Source organism: Procambarus clarkii, chromosome 59 (assembly GCF_040958095.1).
Source record: "Procambarus clarkii isolate CNS0578487 chromosome 59, FALCON_Pclarkii_2.0, whole genome shotgun sequence".
Taxonomy (NCBI): Eukaryota; Metazoa; Arthropoda; class Malacostraca; order Decapoda; family Cambaridae; genus Procambarus; species Procambarus clarkii.
The window spans coordinates 25,400,575-25,420,872 of NC_091208.1; the positions used below are offsets into that span (position 1 = coordinate 25,400,575).

General features: G+C 46.2%; 1 protein-coding gene across 3 annotated transcripts in view; it reads right to left on the reverse strand.

The window, feature by feature from the left end:
* Positions 1 to 20,298, reverse strand: part of LOC123768263 (pentatricopeptide repeat-containing protein 2, mitochondrial) — a 146,949-nt gene that overhangs the window by 86,744 nt on the left and 39,907 nt on the right. For all 3 annotated transcript variants that reach the window (XM_069307051.1, XM_069307053.1, XM_069307052.1), the window contains one exon: positions 3,705 to 3,807. In XM_069307051.1, coding sequence (XP_069163152.1) covers positions 3,705 to 3,807 — 103 coding nt within the window. The remainder of the gene's footprint in view (positions 1 to 3,704; positions 3,808 to 20,298) is intronic.

Sequence of the window (20,298 nt, forward strand, 5' to 3'; positions counted from 1 at the left end):
CACCGCCGAAAGGGAAGGAACCTGCACATGGAGCTGAATGACACCAACATCCCGGGGAAGGGCAGGAGCAAACAAGCACTCATTGAGGTGCTCAAGGTCGCCCCCCAGGAAAACCTGAAGCACCGTCGAAGCCTTGAACCACTCAAGCGTGCGGGAACGGCAGAAGGAGTGCCAAGCATCCAAGGCAAAGACAGGACAGTCTGCCAGCCAGGACGACTCCGGAATCTCGTAACAGAGCGAGAAAGGGAACGAAGTCCCAAACCTGAAAACCAAGGGATCCAGTGCCGAGGCATAATCTGGTTCATGCAGGAGGTTTGCCACAAGGGCCGCCCGCACCGCAGCAGGTTGGATGCGATAAGCCGTAAACCTCCGAAAAGACGGAACCAAAGCACTCGGGGGAAACACAGAACCGAACCACGGGAGGGGCAGACACCAAGTCCAACTCATACGCAGAGGGGTGAAAAGAAAACCCCACTCCTTGTAACAGTAAGCCCTGCTTAGAGAACAGTAAGCCCTGCTCAGAGGGCAGAAAAACCCAGGCGGGGTCCAGCTGGGCCCAAGGTCACCAAGTCAGCCCCTCCCCAACCCCAGGGTCCTCCTCCGCAGGACCCTGGGCCAAGTCCTCCTCCCAAGCACCGACCCCACCAGACAGTGACGGCAGTCACTGTCTGGTGGGGCACTGGACACCACCAGCGTAGCTCTCATCTTGTAACTACACTTAGGTAATTACAAGGCCAGCGCAGCCGTAGAAGCCGGATAGAATGAGGCCCACTGGCCAGACCCAGAGGCTTCGGCAGGGGAAGGAGACTCTAATGCCTCCGTTGCCACACTGGCTGGGGCATTCCCCGAGGTTGCCCGAGACTGGGTGCCTAACCCAGTCGATGGAAGACATAGAATGCTTCCAATCACACGGGGGTTTCTATAGGCCATTGCTCCCCTTGCCTCTCTAGAGGGGGACAGGTTCTGGCTCGTGGTCTCCGGTAGGCCCTTAAGAACTCCATACACATGACTGATGCCAAAGTCTGACATTAGCATATCAGCTTAGTAAGCTCCGGGGAGTTGTAGGGGGTCTCCCCCCAGAAAAGAGGCATTGACAGAGCAGTCGCCAGACGAGGTCTGCTCTGCTCGAGCTGTCAGGCGGGGGTTCCCACAAAGATATTATCACCTAATTATTTCAAGGTCTGATTGATTTTTTCTTTGTTTTTTTTTTGCAGTAATATTATTCAATAGTGTGTATTGTGATATATTTATATAATAAAATGTGTGAACCATCACTGTACTCAAAATTATTGTGTTCATATTAGTGATTCAATTATGTTCATAAAACAATAAATAAATAGTTTTGCTGTTATTACACTATATACATAGGTTATATATACGTATCTGCATGTTCTGTTCACCATAACGAACCACTAAGTTGTTATTGTGAGTCAAAACGCAATGAAGAGTGGCCTGCACTCACCAGCCAGTCAGCCGCTCGCCATTACTCCCTCACTCACCTCCTCACTCACCAACATACTCTTCCGACTATACTGTTTTTGCTTTCATTCACTATACACAGATGTTAAATATAAGTATCTACATGTTTTGTTCACCATAACTGTACATCTAAGCTTGTATGGCGAATTCAAGCAATAAGAGACACACAGTCAGCTTGTGGCTGTTGCCGTCACTGGTTCAAGGCCAGACGCACTAATATTTCTCCTCCAACTATACTGTTTGTGGTGTTATTACACTATATATATACACATTATATGTAAGTATCTACCTGTTTTATTCACCATACCTGTACAAATAAGCTGATATGGTGCCCAAAGACCATAGAGGCCACCAGTAAACAACATAAGTTGTGCAGACGACGCACCTCCCTCACCTCAACATACTCCTATTGCTGTTATTACACTATACACACATTATATATAAGTATCTACATTTGTGTTCACCACAGCAAACCACTAAGCTGGTATGGTGAGTCCAGTCAATAAAAGATGGCCACGCACAGTCAGAAGACGACACCACCACCCTTCCTCCCTCAGCATTACTCTTCCCACCATAGAGCACAGTGCTAAATATCACCACAATCCTGCTATTATCAGAATCTTGGTCAGTTTTATCAGTCAAGGGTCTTCTGTAATACTATCATCGCTAAATAAAAGCATGTACATATATATTTTGACATTTTTTAGGCGATGCTGTGGTCACAAGCTGAACAGCGGTGCTGTGAGCTCATGCTGCGTGCGTCAGCCTTGGTGGCTCGCTCAGTACTGAGGCTCTCACACCCAGGAATGTTGCCACGATTTTTTTTCTAAGCAGCATCTGCCAACTATCGGTTGTGGCTGCACTATAGCTGCCCCTATACCTCGCGGGGCGTTTAAATTAAATCGCTAGACACTAAAACAGCTATTAATGTATTGCGCGGTATCAGTAATGTTACTCAAATCATCTATATATGTATTGCGCAGTCTAAGGGTTAAAGCCGGCACAACACAGTGGTTAATGTTCTTGGTCCCAGTCGGTCCCGACCCACCATCTATTCTTCAATCTAGAACATGCCTCTCTCCTCATGCCTGGTAAGTTCCATGTTTACTACTTTTCTGTAGTTAGTTAGCTTTAGGGTTACACCACCAAGGGACTTGCCCAGAAAACACGTGTTGAATGTAATGAATTACCTCTTTCTGGTTGAGCCTCAGTGGCTCCTTGACTCCCTCACTCCCTATTAGATTCATTGGTTCATCATGCATCAGCTCTGAACTACCTGGGAGTTAGCTGTAGGTCAATGGCTTTAGGCTGCCAAGTGGTGGTCATTGGTACTAATGAGTCTGAGCTAGTTTCGAGTGAACAGATTGTTTTGAATTGTTTGTTGAGTATTTTGACTAAAAACTGATGCTTTGTTTTCTATGAATCTTGCGATTGTCTGTCGTGCTTTGCTGACTTTCTGAATGCTTTCATGGTGAGGCTGATTATAATAATCCAGTTTATTATAATCCTGATTATAATAATGATATATTATAATTATTATAATGATTTTCTCTTTGCCATTGAGGGTGCTAGGTTCTGGCTCTGCTCTCCAGTAGACCAAATAGGACTCCTGCAACTGATGTGACTCAGTAGTATGAAGCCATCTTGGCTTTACCAGAGAGAGGCGTTTCATTACATTCAATGCCGTTATTTTTTTTGCACACATGTAGAGAGGTGCCTTTGATCATAGCCTCATTTCAAGCTGCATAATTACATGTCTGAAGTGTTAATCATTCTGAAGAATACATTTTGATTACTTGAAAGTAAGACAAGCTATTTTTGAGAAGCTTGAATGTAGTTGTTTAACTTGTGTCATGAGAACTACACTTCACATGAAAAAAGGAAAATGACTACCACACTGAATAAATTTGAGCTGTTTTAAGAATGAGTTGCACCTTGAACTACAGCCATCTAATACTCACTAACATCTAAAACATGATGAAACATGTTATCAGTTTAACCAATTAATTAGTGATCAACACTTATTTTACCTTTACAATAAGGATTGTCTTTCAACTCATAGCACAAAGCTCAATTCTCCAGACTGTTTCAATGCATAAAAACTGTATACACTATGTATCTAAAGAGTAAGGAAAATATCATGAATCTTGGTACAATCAACAACTGCTACAGCTAAAGTGTTAACTTGCTAACATACAAATGAATCTTCATCATTTAACACCTACCGCCAAAGCTGCATCAGGTTGGTTTAGGTAATAATACATTCGCATTACCACTGGCCCAAATACAAATGCTCCAAAACGAAGACCTTGATGCTGCTGATTAAACCTGAAAAGGAAATGGACATTTAAACACACTAGTGCAACATGTGAAAGAATACAGGTGTAAAATGGTAAAGCATAAATCAAGCTTATAATATAATGAAGTGCCCTTGTTAAGTGGGCCCCTCAGTGTCTCCCAGCAACTTAGGCACAGGCATAGTCAAGCCTTCAGAATCACACCAGACCTCAGAGACCCATGCTGACCTCCATTGAGCCAGGACCAAAATTTAGCACTCTCGATGAGGTGAGGGGCAGCTTGGGCATCACAGATCTACCCGAAACTGAGATGAATCAAATCTAAAAGTTAGGCAAAACAAAACGAGCAATTACTTGAAAGAAAGAAATGAACCCTGAGGCAAATACAACAACTGATTGCTACTATGGGTGACCCTCAGGTCATTCCAAGTCCTGACCAGCTGCCAGTTACAATCTGAGACACTGGTGGTGGTAGTTTAGCAGAGATCTTCTGCTCTTTTCTAGTGCAAGAGATTTTCTCCAAACAGTTCCAAAATTATCTCTGTCCCATTTACAGTCTTTCCACTTATGCTGTGTTCTCATACTGTGACTGAGGATGCCGTTTTACCCGTTGTTTGTGCTGTCCTTGAAAGATGTGGTTGTCTATTTCTATGCAGTTAGGTGTCCAATTTTTGTTCAGTGTTAGATTCTCTCTAGTAATCTGCTTAATGGATCTCCTTCCTGTTCTCTACCCTATTTTCTTCTCTCCTTTTCCATGAAATAGTTGTTTCACTGGTTTTAACTGACCATGGGTGCATTCTTTCAGCTGCTCAGCCAGGTTTATTGGCTAGTAGCTTTGGTCCCATCTTTGAGGCAGTTCAGTGTCCACCCTTCTTGTGGGCATGGCTGGGGTAGGGATCCAAGGGTGTTAGCCATCCTGGGGTGTGTAACTTGGCCTGTGTTAGACACGGGCCAAACCTCAAACACCAGGCAGCACCATAGGTAGGGCTCAATGTCAGCATTCAACTTGGGTTTGGTAGTTGGCTGGGATTTTCCCCTCCCATCCTTTTGTGATATGTCCTGGCGACGGTGTAGTGCTGACTCCCAGGATCATCACCAGATTGATTAACATATTTTTTTATTGTCTTTGTCTTCTAGGAATCTGCATTCTGGCCTGCCATAATGACTAGCTGGTTTGGTCTCGAAGTCATTCAAATTGTCTGCTTGCCAGGGATCTAGTTCCTTCCTTAGTTGGCTTGCTTCCAATTTTAGTCAACTAGCAGAAATCCTCATTGGTGCCTTTACATGTTCTGACTTGGCTAGGCCTAGTATGGGATATTGGGATGACTTCCCTTTCACTCCCTCAGTCAGTCCTGTTCCAGCTGGGTCTTGGCTTTCTTAACAGGACCTCAAACACCTTTTCATAAGCCAGAATTTCTGTTGGCTCCCATGTTGCTTACTCAGCATTGGTTATTGGCTTTTCTCAAATATTATCCCAACCCCCCTTCCTGTTCCAAAACTACTACTCTCCTACAGGATTGGCAACACGAACTTCATAAATGGTTCGAGACTCTCCACCAATCTTTGTATGTGGACTTTCTAGGTCTAGTGTATAGTCACATGTATGGGAGTCTGATAGTGGGTCTCATGGATTCATATTTACATCTTTTGCAGCTTTCTTTGCCACCACAGTATGATTTGGTTTGGCAGTTCTTCCACCTCTTCCTTTCATTGTGGTAACCATGCAGAAAATAGAAATGCAAATTGGCAAGAATTGCCATATGTATGGAGTGTGGTGTTGTGCTGTGAATCACTGGCAGTTTCCAAGACTGCCACTCTCAAGAAACCCCAAAGACAGCAAATAAGTGATATTTATGAATAAACAGTATTAGCTTGTAATATTACAGTGAAGTGCAATTATGAGACTTACTCATATAAGTTATGATGCAAGTAAATACTGTAGAGTGAATGGTGCATAAAGACAGTAATGAACATATATCTGCACAGTACATTAGTACAATATGTTTTATATATGAACAACAAATACCATTAATGGCACCCCAATACATCAATGACCATAGAAAATAGAAAATTAAATTGAGTCATTTAAATAATAATAATAATGCACAATGAAATCATACTGGCATGATGTATCAATGAAAATCCTTTTGAGGCAATATTCACTTTACTTTACTTATATATATATACAAGAGTACAGTGGTACCTCGAGTAACGAATTTAATCCGTTCCATGTTCGTCATGTGAAACGGACGTCATACAAAACGAGTGTCCCCCATGTAACCAGTGTGATGCACTGTGTTTATTGTGAAATTCCTCCAGTGTGCATGACATCAAATGTTCCCCAAAACATAATTTTTCTTTGTAAAATGATAAATTACCGTCCCTGAAAATGTCTATGTAAAAATAATTACCAAATTCCACTTACTTTGGCTGTGAGGGCGTGGACAAGGTGCGCTGTGATGTCATCAGGGCCTGGTCGCCCGTGTGTGAAGCACCCAGATGATGGCCGCGCGGGCCATTCAAGCACCGCGTGTTGCCACAAATATATTTTCAAATATTTTTTCTATGCATTTCCAATGCGGTTTTATTTGTTTCCTTTATTGTATATGATGCATATTTGTGACCTTTACAATATGTATACAGTAGAATGTTCATAATTTTCCATGGAACTGTGATACATGTGTCAGTAATGTGTCCACAATAAATGTTTATTGTCACAATATTATGTGGTAAAAATTCACTAAAATTACAATATGTACAGTTTCACATACTATTTACACAGTAACACACGGTATTACACACTCAGTACTTTGGAGGTGCGGAATAGTCAACGAAGTAGTCCATGGTACACAGCGCGACTTTGCTCTCCTTGCACCAGCTACAGATAGATTTTCGTTTCCTGTTTCATCGTTCTGTGTGCTTGCAAATAACGCACTCGCATGCACCCTTGGCTTTAGTACTTGTAGGTGGTATGTAGCCAAGCTTGTAAAGCATAAGGTAGTATTGAAACGATTATAGGAAAAGCTCACATTGTAAGGTAGTCTTGAAAAGATCACTTTGTAAGGTCCCACACTGGAAGAGATTCAGCTAGCCTCAAAGAGTGTCCATCAGTCAGGAAGAGATTCAGGTATTCTTGAAAATATCTATGAACAACACTACCATGGAAGCCGCTAACACTGTTCATCTATGCTACCTTACCTTGAGGTTACCTTGAGGTGCTTCCGGGGCTTAGCGTCCCCATGGCCCGGTCGTTGACCAGGCCTCCTGGTTGCCGGACTGATCAACCAGGCTGTTGGACGCGGCTGCTCGCAGCCTACGTATGAGTCACAGCCTGGTTGATCAGGTATCCTTTGGAGGTGCTTATCCAGTTCTCTCTTGAACACTGTGAGGGGTCGGCCAGTTATGCCCCTTATGTGTAGTGGAAGCATGTTAAACAGTCTCGGGCCTCTGAGTTCTCTCTCAGAGTACCTGTTGCACCTCTGCTTTTCAACGGGGGTATTCTGCACATCCTCCTATGTCTTCTGGTCTCATGTAATTACCTAAGTGTAATTACCTAAGTGTAGTTACAGGATGAGAGCTACGCTCGTGGTGTCCCGTCTTCCCAGCACTCTTTGTCATATAACGCTTTGAAACTACTGACGGTCTTGGCCTCCACCACCTTCTCACTTAACTTGTTCCAACCGTCTACCACTCTATTTGCGAAGGTGAATTTTCTTATATTTCTTCGGCATCTGTGTTTAGCTAGTTTAAATCTATGACCTCTTGTTCTTGAAATTCCAGGTCTCAGGAAGTCTTCCCTGTCGATTTTATCAATTCCTGTAACTATTTTGTATGTAGTGATCATATCACCTCTTTTTCTTCTGTCTTCTAGTTTTGGCATATTTAATGCTTCTAACCTCTCCTCGTAGCTCTTGCCCTTCAGTTCTGGGAGCCACTTAGTAGCATGTCTTTGCACCTTTTCCAGTTTGTTGATGTGCTTCTTAAGATATGGGCACCACACAACAGCTGCATATTCTAGCTTTGGCATAACAAAAGTCATGAACAATTTCTTTAGTATATCGCTATCCATGTATTTAAATGCAATTCTGAAGTTAGAAAGCATAGCATAGGCTCCTTGCACAATATTCTTTATGTGGTCCTCAGGTGATAGTTTTCTATCTAGAACCACTCCTAGATCTCTTTCTTTATCAGAATTCTTTAAAGATTTCTCACATAATATATAGGTTGTGTGGGGTCTATGTTCTCCTATTCCACATTCCATAACATGACATTTATTAACATTAAATTCCATTTGCCAAGTGGTGCTCCATATACTTATTTTGTCCAGGTCTTCTTGAAGGGCATGACAGTCATCTAAATTTCTTATCCTTCCTATTATCTTAGCATCATCAGCAAACATGTTCATATAATTCTGTATACCAACTGGTAGATCATTTATGTACACAATAAACATCACTGGTGCAAGAACTGAACCCTGTGGTACTCCACTTGTGACATTTCTCCATTCTGATACATTGCCTCTGATTACTGCCCTCATTTTTCTATCAGTCAGAAAATTTTTCATCCATGATAGAAGCTTACCTGTCACCCCTCCAATATTTTCCAGTTTCCAGAACAACCTCTTATGTGGAACTCTGTCGAAAGCCTTTTTTAGGTCCAGATAGATGCAGTCAACCCAACCATCTCTTTCCTGTAATATCTCTGTGGCTCGATCATAGAAACTGAGTAAATTCGATACACAGGATCTTCCAGATCGAAAACCATACTGTCTGTCTGATATTATATCATTTCTCTCTAGGTGTTCTACCCATTTAGTTTTGATTAGTTTTTCCAATACTTTCACTATTATACTTGTCAATGATACAGGTCTATAATTGAGGGGGTCTTCCCTGCTGCCACTTTTGTAGATTGGAACTATGTTAGCCTGTTTCCACCCGTCTGCTACGATTCCTGTACACAGGGATGCCTGAAAGATCAGGTGAAGTGGAATGCTGAGCTCAGATGCACATTCTCTCAGAACCCATGGTGAAACGCCATCTGGGCCAGCTGCTTTGTTCTTACCGAGCTCCTTGAGCATTTTTTCCACTTCGTCTCTAGACACCTCTATGTGTTCTATGTTGTTCTCTGGAATTCTTATTGTATCTGGTTCCCTAAAGATTTCATTTTGTACAAACACACTTTGGAACTTTTCGTTTAGTGTTTCACACATTTCCTTTTCATCTTCCGTGAATCTATTTCCCATTTTCAACCTCTGAATATTATCCTTTACCTGCAATTTGTTGTTTATGAATTTATAGAATAGACCTGGTTCTGTTTTACATTTGTCCGCAATCCCTTTTTCAAAATTTCTTTCTGCCTCTCTCCTCACTGCCGTGTAGTTGTTTCTCGCATCTTTGTATCGCTGGTATGTTTGGGGGTTCGGCCTCTTCCTGTATTGATTCCATTTTTGTGTCTTTCGGTCTCTAGCCCTCTCGCAATTTCTATTGAACCAATCCTGTTTCCTAGTTCTGCATCTCTGTTTTGGTATAAATTTTTTTGTGCCTTTATCATATATTTCACAAAACTTGCCATACATCTCATTCACTTCCTTGCCTAGCATCAAGTCTGTCCAATTATACTCACTAAAAAAATTTCTAAGGTCACCATAATGTCCTCTCCTGAAGTCTGGTTTTTCAACTGCTTCAACCTCCTTATTTTCTTCCAGCTTATAACGCATTGCATACTTTATTCCCAAAAAGACATGGTCACTTTTACCCAAGGGAGGAAGGTACTGAATGTCAAATATCTCTTCCTCCTTCCTGGTAAATATCAAATCTAGCATGGAGGGAACGTCCCCTTCCCTCATCCTCGTAGCTTGTTTAACATGTTGATACAAGAATGTTTCCAGGATGAGGTCTACAAATTTACAGGTCCAAAAATCTTCTGTTTTAGCTTCATATGCTTCCCAGTCTATGGATTTCAAGTTGAAGTCACCGACTATCAACAGTCGTGATCTATCGTTATCCGCTCTCGCTATAATCTCTCTCATTATTGTTATAAGACCTTCACGTTTACTATCTAGCTCCTCCTTTGACCATGTGCTGCTTGGCGGTGGACTATATGCATTTATCTTCATTAGTTTATCATCCTCATAGCAGATCTCTAGTGCTATTATGTCAACTTCTTGTGGATTGGCAGTCATTATTTCCTTCACCTTTAGGTGTTCTTTTACCAGCACAGCAACGCCACCGCCTTTCCTAATTTTTCTGTCCCGTCTCCAAATTGAGTAGCCCCTTGGGAATATGACCTCATTTAAAATTACATCTTCAAGTTTTGTCTCCGTGAGATGTGAATAACATCCCATAAATAATAAATAATAAATTTATTTTAAATCAAATATTTTAAATTAAATTTATTTAATAAATTTATTTTAAATTTTAAATTTTAAATCTCATAATAATAAATGAGAGAGATGAATAACATGTGATGTTATTTCTGTGCAGGTTTGGGACCAGCCCCTCTAATATTTTCCACATGTAAATTATTATGTACCTCTCCCGCCTGCGCTCAAGGGAGTACAGTTTTAGGCTCTTTAGTCGGTCCCAATAGTTTAGATGCTTTACTGAGTGGATTCTAGCAGTAAAGGATCTCTGCACGCTCTCCAGGTCAGCAATTTCTCCAGCTTTGAAAGGGGCTGTCATTGTGCAGCAGTACTCCGCTCTAGAGAGCACAAGCGTTTTGAAAAGTATCATCATCGGTATAGCATCTCTAGTGTGAAAAGTTCTTGTTATCCAACCTGTCATTTTGTATCACTTGTATGCTACTTGTATCAGATGCATCATCACTGAACGCAGAAAACGATTCATCTATGCATCATCTGTATAAATTGGAGATGGCAAGGGTGGGGCTCAGAGCTACAACTGGAGACGCTCGCTGTATTATCCTCATAGGTGCTGTATCACTGGCATCCGACCGTTGTGTTAAGCCCTTATTGCGCCTAGCTTCACCAATGTTATGACCCATATGTTCTTCAAACAATAGGGTCTGAATTTCACCGACTGAGCACAGTCTTTCAACATCGTGTCGGACAGGTGTTTGAGAGCCAGAGGCACGTGTGCCACAAATGGTTGCTCACGCAGTACTAACCCAGCCAGCAGCCCTAGTCTTTCATATTCGTTATAGCAAAAGGTTCGTTCAGTGTTTGTTGGGTAGGCTGCTCCATTATGACAATTTTTCTTTGTTTCAAATGTGTTCCATTTGTTTTGTATTTGTCACTTACGTCTCAATAATGGAGCAGCCTACCCGACAAACACTGAACGAACCTTTATGGCATTTGTCCATTTTTCAAATTGTTTCAACAGTTCTTTTATTTTTTTTATTTAAGAAACATGGAGCAACCGACCTGTAGACCACCGAACGAACCTTTTTGACATTTGTACTGGTTTTCAAAATTCTTAATTTTTTTATTATCTACGTTTTTTGTATGTAAGAAGCATGGAGCAGCCTACCTGCCGACCACCGAACGAACCTTTTGCTATAAGACAAATGAAAAATAAATATTGAACACATTTGAAGAAAGGAAAATGTCATAATGGTTTGTTGAGTGTATATGTAAGGTAGGCTGCTCCATTATTGCGACGTAAATGACAAATACAAAACAAATGGAACACATTTGAAACAAAGCAAGATTGTTATAATGGAGCAGCCTACCTGCCGAACACCGAACACACCTTTTTGACATTTGTTGTATATCAGACATTTCATTTCTTTTTTCCTACAAAAACGTCAATGCTTTGCAACATCTCAGCAGTCACCCCTTTATATCCCAGCATCATTAGCATCTTTAAACAAGAACAACATAATTTATGTGCATCATCGGAGGCGTCTAAGAATGTGCAAGAAGCAGCGCGACCCCACCATGTGGTGTTGACGTTACTCAAATCAGCGTTCGTCATACGGGACGATTTGACGCCGATCGGGCCGTTCGTTACCCAAAATGTTCGTCTTTTGGGGCGATCGTTATGCGAGGTACCACTGTACTTACATTCTTGTAAAGCCACTAGCACGCATAGCATTTCGGGCAAGTCTTTAATTCTAATATTCCCTGGAATATGATTCGCCAAATCGTTTAACAACCAGGCACCCATTTTACTCTTGGATAAACAGAGGCTACAATTAAGGACTGGCACCCAGTAAATCCTCCCTAGCCAGGATACGAACCCAGGCCAAATCACTCGCGATAGTCTTACCACTACGCTACCGGGACTGCAATGGAGTGACTACATCACCTGAATAGACTCTGGAGATTGCCTCCAGGTTCTGGAGACAATTGGACCTCTAGAACCTGGCAGTGATGATGTAATTAATTAATTTGTGTTCCCCGAACACGGGAAAAAAAAATCGCAGGTGACATATTTTGGGTGCAATAGGCCGAGGAAGTCTGACAAAATGTGGACGTTGACAGAGCAGTCGTCAGAGGCGGTCAGCATCACCCGAGCTGTCAGGTGGGAGTTGCCACAAAGATGTTATTACCTAATTATTTCAATGTCTCTGATTGATTTTTTTAGTTTCTTTGCAGTAATATTATTCAACAGTGTGTAGTGTGATAGATTTATATAATAAAATGTTTGAACCATCGCTATACTCAAAAGTATGGTGTTCATATTAGTGATTCAATTATTACGTTCATAAAACAATAAACAAATAGTTTTGATATTATTACACTATATACACACACATTATATATAAATATCTACATGTTTTGTTCACCACAACTGTACAACACAGCCGATATAGTTAGTTCAGGCACTAAGAGACATCGATACACACACAGTCAGCAGGCGGCGGCTTTTGCTGTCATTATACTAATACACACATTATATATAAGTATCTACATTTGTGTTCACCATAGAGAACTTCCGAGCTGGTATGGTGAATGCAGACAATAACAGGTGGCCACACAGTCAGTAAACGATGCTCTCCCCCTCCGTCCCATAGCATTACTACTCCCACACAGCCCTAATTATCACAACAATCCTGCTATCATCACAATCCTGGTCATTTTTATCACAGTCAGGGGTCATCTGTAATACTGTCATCTCTAAATAATAGCAGTTACATATTTATTTTGACATTTTTAGGCAATGCTGTGGTCACAAGCTGAACAGCAATGCTGTTAGCACATGCTGCGTGCACCAGCCTTCGTTGCTCCCACAGTACTGTGGCTCTTACACCGGAGAATATTGCCCAGGTTTTTTTTTAAACATGGCGTATTGATTATTTTGAGATTATCTTGAGATGATTTCGGGGCTTAGTGTCCCCACTGCTCGGTCCTCAACCAGGCCTCCACCCCCAGGAAGCAGCCCGTGACAGCTGACTAACTCCCAGGTACCTATTTACTGCTAGGTAACAGGAGCATCAGGGTGAAATAAACTCTGCCCATAGTTTCTCGCCGGAGCCCGGGACCGAACATGGGACCACAGGATCACACGTCCAGTGTTCTGTCCTCTCAGCCACCGGCTCCCTCTCGTCTGTTTATTTGTTCCACCGTTTGTTTACAAGAACCCTGAAGAAGCTGGTGTGATCCCCATGTAGCCGCAGGCCATTTGAATCGTGCCTGGCACCCTATGGTGTATATATACACCATGCACAGTTTAAGGGTTAAACTGCGCAACACGTCATATGACGTGTTAGAGTACTACGCAAGATTTAAATGGCCTGTGGATACACGGGGTTTACCTCACCTTCATCAGGGCTCTAGTAAACAAACGCCATTTAAAAAAAAAAATCGTGGGCAACATTCCTGGGTGTTAGGGCCTCAGTACTGAGTGAGCCACCAAGGCTGGTGCATGCAGCATAAGCTCACTGCACTGCTGTTCAGCTTGTGACCACAGCATCGCTAAAAATGTCAAAATATATATGTACATGCTATTATTTAGCGATAGTATTACAGAAGACCCCTGACTGTGATAAAAATGTCCAGGATTCTGATAATAGCAGGATTGTTGTGATAATTAGCACTGTAGTGGGAGGAGTAATCTTGGTGGGGAGGTAGGTAGCGTTGTCTGCTGACTGTGTGACCACGTTTTACTGTCTGGACTCACTATACTAGGTTAGTGGTTTGCTATGTTGAACAAAACATGCAGATACTTATATATAATGTCCATATAGTGAATAAAAGCAAAAAACAGTATGGTGGGAGAAGAATGTTGGCGAGTTAAGTGAGATGAGGGAGGGAGGGAGGGAGTGGCAGCCAGTGGCAGCCAGTGGCAGCCAGTGGCGGGCTGCCACCGGCTGCCACTGCCACTGCCACTCAGCATACCAACTTAGTGGTTCATTATGATGAACACAAATGTAGATACTTATACATAACGTGTATCTATAGTGTAATGACAGCAAAACGAGTGTTGGGAGAAGCCATTTTGGTGAGGGAGGTGGCGACATCTGCATGACTTGTCATGCTGGGTAAGGGAGGCCACTATGCTCTTTGGGCACTATACCAGCTTAGTTAAACAGTTATGGTAAACAAAACATGTAGATATATATAATGTGTGTATATAGGGTAATAACACCACATACAGTATACCTGAAAGAGGAATGTTAGTGCGTCTGGCCTTGAACGAGTGAGGGTGGGAGGGAAGGAGGAAGCATGAGTTGTGTGTGACCAGTAACACCAACTTAATGGTTCGAGGGAGGTGGCATCACCTGTCACCAGTAACAGGTGACACACACACACTGCCGTCACCATACAAGATTGTGTTCACCATAGCGAACCACTAAATGTAGATACTTACATATAACGTGTATATATATAGTGTAATACAAGCAAAAGGAGTGTTGGGAGAAGCCATTTTGGTGAGGCACTATGCTCTTTGTGCACTATACCAGCTTAGATGAATAGTTATGGTGAACAGAACATGTAGATACTTATATACTGCATAATGTCTGTATATAACAAATAAAAGAAAAAAAACAGCGTCGAATGTAATGGAACGCCATTTTCTGGGCGAGACCCGGAGGCTCCCCGGAGCTTTACCGGCTGATATGCTAATGTCAGACTTTGGCATCAGTCATGTGTATGGAGTTCTAGGGCCTACCGGGGACCACAGTCAGAACCTAGCCCCCTCAGAGAGGCAAGGGGAGCAATGCCCTATAGAAACCCCCGTGTGGTTGGAAGCATTCTATGTCTGCCATCGACCGGGTCAAGCATTCAGAAAGGTAAGCATTCCAAAACAAACCCCTATTCTGGTGAAAATTGCTACCTAAAGCCGAACTAGTGGATAGAATTCCCCAACAGAAAACAAGCAAACTAGTATGATGTCACACGTCACAGTGCCGCTGTCTGTGCAGCTCCCCCCTCCCCGGGAGGGGGAAGGGGGAACCCCAGACCTGCCACGCCGGCTATCATCCACCCATCAGTTCTGAGGCTGGATGTCAAAACACGCAAAAACCGCCGACCGGAGGGAGGGAGGGTTGCTGGGGAGCCTCCGGGTCTCAACCAGAAAATGGCGTTTCATTACATTCAACGCTGGTTTTCTGGGGGGAGCCCCGTCGGCTCCCTGGAGCTAACTACCCACAGAGGAAGGTCAAAGGGACGGAACCGGGAGGCGGACACCACGCACCCCCCACGGAAGCGAGACAACCAGCAGCAAACGCCAACCCAAGGCGTCACAGCCCTGAAAAGTTCCGGGAACAACACGAGAACGAGCAGCAAGGCCCCCGTACGAACACCAAAGATCTATGCCCAAATGACCGCAAGGACACGTCACTCAGACAGCAGCGAGAGCAGCGAAGCCACGAAAGCCACGGGCATGAAGGAAGAACACAGGCAGCTGAGCCGCAAGAACATGGCTGACAACCCGGGACACCATCACCCGCGAACCGGGAAGAACAGAACCAGATCAATGCAAAACGCGCCCCGGACACAGATGCCATGGCAAGCAAACAACAGCGGAGGGCCGCCACTGAACACAAAACACGACACACCCCCAGCCCGACCCACCAAGCACCAACAAACCATGGACCCCTCCAGAACGCAGCAGCCCCACCCCGCACCAGAAAAGATGGACACTGCTGCCATCGAACAACCAAAACGCTAAAACCGAAGGAGCAAGAAAACTCAGCGACCCGACCCCCAGAGGCAAATGCCAAAAGGAAAAAGAGCCGACGAAAAAACAAACCGGAACCGAAGGGGCACCACCAACCGAGGAGAAGACAGAGCACGCTGACCAGAGACCAGGATGGTGCAAGCAGCGCACGAACAGGCCGGAGGTGAAACGACGCACGAGACAGCTTACCAACAGTGCAAAAGCAACACCAAGACCGAAAGCAAGCCGAAGCGGCTCCGCCAGCGCCGCACAAAAAGAGGCGACAGTATGCGGCAAGACGACGGCCCCCAACCCCCACCAGAAAACCAAGCCGACACTAACAAGAGTAGCCACCTAAGAAGGGACAGGAAAAGAAAGGACCGCCAAAATACCCCATACTGCTGCCAAGAGAAGGACGCAGGTGGGACACTTACCACGAAGCCACCTGACCACCACCCGGAGGCGAGACCGCGAGGCAGAATGTAAGCAGCCCCAACAAGGCCCCTCCGAGCCCAGGAAAAGGCGGAGCCGCGGAAGATCTCGGGCGCGACCACCGAAACCCAGGCGGCACAAGGAGATGGAACATCTGCCGAACAGAAAAAACTCCCCAGAGGAAGCAAGCCTGCCAGGAGTTCAGAAACGACGGGTCCGACGTGAGACATCGCAAGACCCCGAAAAACCAACCGGCAGGGCTAGCTAGGAAACCAAAGAAGGCAGAAGGGTTGCCGCCAGAATAGTACCCGCACCAAGGGGCACGAGCAACTGCAACAGACCGAGACAAAGAAGCACCCCGAGGAGGAAACAAGGGAATGAAGCTGTGGAAACCGACCAAAGGAGATGCCAGGAAAACGACTGGGGAGAGGCAGGATGAAAGAGCTGAAGCACAAAAACCCCAGGAAAACAACCACGGGTGGACAATCAGGCAGGGACAGAAAAACCCCACGCACATGAGAGGGCCAAACCAGGGACCCGAAGACCACAAAAAAACAACAAGCAAACCCCCATACGCAAACCCTAGGCACAAAACAGCCGCAAAGTGCCACACCACAACCGGACACAGGAACAAGGACACGCCACCGCGAAACACGGTACCAATGCACACGTGCAGCAGCAGCAACAAGCACCACCGCAACATGCAACATGTAAGTAGTCACTCTCTTCTGCAAAGGCAGAGAATGGAGCAGGCAGACCCCAGACAGGGCCAACGGAGACACAACAGAACCCAGCAGGCCCAGAAACCTGCACACCAGGCGACCGATGGCGGAGAACCCCGCTCGATACCTGCTGGATGGGGGTACTGGAAACTCATTTACACCCCAAGCCCGGCCCGAGGCTAGGCTAGACCGGCCAGAGGGTGGCTCACCAGGCAGCTGCTTGGAGCGGCCCGCAGGCCTACATACCCCCCCACAACCAGGATGGGCCGGAACTTCTAGTCGAAAACAGGCTAGTGTGCCCTGGAAGTCCACGGACGTACCGGCAATATGGCGTATGCTCGCAAGTAGGTCGTGTAACAACCGCAGACCTCTGATGGTTATACAGTGTTTCCCAGTTGTGCCTATAGCACCACTGCACTCCACTGGTACTATCCGGCAAGTTCTTCCGGATAGGCAGGACCCAAGAGCCAGAGCTCAAACTCTGCAAGCACAACCAGGAGAGCCCTACCAGGTGAGTACATAACCAGCACCACAACCCACACACCTCATAACACGAAAAAAGGTGGGTCCCCGGAATGACTGTAGCATGGGTTGGACATGCACATGAGTGGGACTGGAAGGGTTGAAAAAGGGACAGTCACTGGTGTGCAAACGGTCTCAGTCGTACAATATACCTAAATAAAGACAGGTATATAAACATCTCCGCATCCAGCGCCCGGCCGAAAGACGCTAGACCGCAGAAACTCACCTGTCGAACGGAGGCACGAACGTGACAACCCAACAGTGCCCAGAAGATCCTGGGAGAACCGCGAGGTGAAGACGCCAGAGCCGGACCTGCAGGAGAGCAGGGTAGAGGCGAAGGAGGCGGCCCACACCCAAGACACAAGGAAAACCTCGGCATTCTCCCCACAGCTGGAAACCAGGACACCCCCGGAGCGAAGGAGCACATACCACAGCAAGGGAGAAGAGCGAGAGGCAAAGCACCTGAGAAAAAACGGCGCAAAATACCAGCACTGAAACACACCGCCCAGACCAAAACAAACTCCACGGCGCGTGCACATGACACGCTGGCCGAACTGCACAACCCTCTCTGCGGGAAGGCGCCAACCAGGACAACTGCACTAGAAAAGTAGCCAAAAGAGGAAGCAGGAACAACAAAACCGGCCAACGAAGCAAAGACAGAGCCCAAAAAGGTACCACAAAACAACCGGGCCACAAGTAGCCTAACAGGGCTACAAGTAGCCCAACCGGCCCACAAGTAGCCCAACAGGGCCACAAGTAGCCCAACAGGGCCACAAGTAGCCCAACAGGGCCACAAGTAGCCCAACAGGGTGACAAGTAGCCCAACAGGGCCACAAGTAGCCCAACCGGGCCACTGGCCACAAGCAGCCCAACTGGGCCACAAGCAGCCCAACTGGGCCACAAGCAGCCCAACCGGGCTACAAGTAGCCCAAAATGGCGACCCGGACGAAGAGCCGACAGACGTTCCATTAATGCGGGAAGTAGCGAAAACCTTCCCGAACCCTCGAGAACACAGAATCCAACACTAGTCCCGAAGGCACACAAAGGCACAGGCGCACCCGAGACCAGAAGTCACGTAGAACCCCAAGAACAAGGAAACATGACGAAGACACCGCCCCAAAAAGGGGGGGGGGGAAGCATCCACCCACAGGACGGAACCAACCGACTCAAAGGCCAAGGAACCGAGCCCGGGGAGAGGCCGACGCCCAACAGCACGTACAACGAGTGGGGAGGAAAGACTCCACTCTGCATAACCACAAGCCCCACCTAGAGGGGGAGAAAAAAAAACCACGGGGTCCTATGGGGCCAAGGGCCCCCCAAGTCAGCCCCTCCCCAGCCCCGGGAACCGACACGACAGGACCCGGGGCCGAGCCGCCCCCTAAAGCCCTGGCCGTACCAGAAAACCGGGGCAGCCGCGAAAACACTAAGGAAGGGAGCCCACTGGCAGACTCTTACAACACGGCTGGAGGAACAGGCTCAATGCCCCCGTCACTGCCCCAGAAGGGGAATTCCCCGAAACTGCCCGAGTCTCAACACCATCAAACCCCGCCTCGATCCTACAGACGGTAAGGAACTGGATGCAGGCAGGAAGGGGGATCCAGGGGAAAGACAAGGGGGCGTGGAAGGAACCAAAGCAACCAACACCCCCAAGTCCCAACACGAACCAAAACGAAGCAGCCCCGGGGCTCCCGGGGAGTAAACCACGAGAGCGTTGCCACCACCAAGGCTCAATTTGCAACGCCCCTGCTGCCCGCACCCGCTTAGTCAGCACAACTGGGTAACTGAGCCACAACGAGCAACAAAACTCGCAGGACTCCGTGCCGAAGGTGTCACCGACCCCACAGGCAGCAGACGGAGGCAAAACAGAGAGTCACCCAGAGACAAAGGGTGAGAGCAACCCTCAAACTCGCTGGAAGCGAGGGGGGACTCTGGGGTCACATCCATCGGACCCACACGCCTTCAGGGGTTTCCCAGGGTCCCGAGCGTTTACTATAAGAGGACTCGCGCTCAGGTAATCCCAGGCAGGGTACTGCTAACCGGCGCCCAAAGCTACCAAACAACTTTCTAAAAGCTGAACCCCCGGGACATGTACACTCACGGGGACCAAGCAGGGGGTACCACCAGAAAATACTCAGACCACAAGGGACACAAGGGGCAAGAACGAAGGCAGACCCCCCCCCCCCACCAGGTAGATAAACAAAAAGAAAAAGAAAACCCCGCAAGAGGACAACGTACCCAAGCAGAACAGAGCCGGCTGCCATGATTGGTAAAGACAAGCTGCACAGTACCCTGCGCCCCACCAGTGCAAAACTGCCCCTTACCCTAAGGCGAACAAGGGAGACAGAACACCCGAGCACACAAAGAGCGGCCGAAAACCAAGCAGTAAATGGCCTAGCAGGGGCAGGACCCAAGGAACTTGTGGAAGGTGGCCTCAAGCCCCAAGGGCAATACTTACAGGGCACCTAGAGAAGGGAACCCTAGGCGCATGCAGCCCGAGTACTGGAGACACACTCCCGGCTCACGCACCACCTAGAAGACAGACACCACACTCTAGGTACAGTGCTGAAACAACTACTGGAGCCGGAGCACACAACCGGTGCCTATAGCATCAGCCGAAGAACTGATGGGTGGATAGCCAGCGTGGGAGGTCTGGGGCTCCCCCTTCACCCTCCCAGGGAGGGAGGAGCTACGCAGATAGCGGCGCGGTGACGTGTGACGTCATACTAGTTTGCTTGTTTTCTGTTGGAGAGTTCTATCCACTAGTTCGGCTTTAGGTAGCAA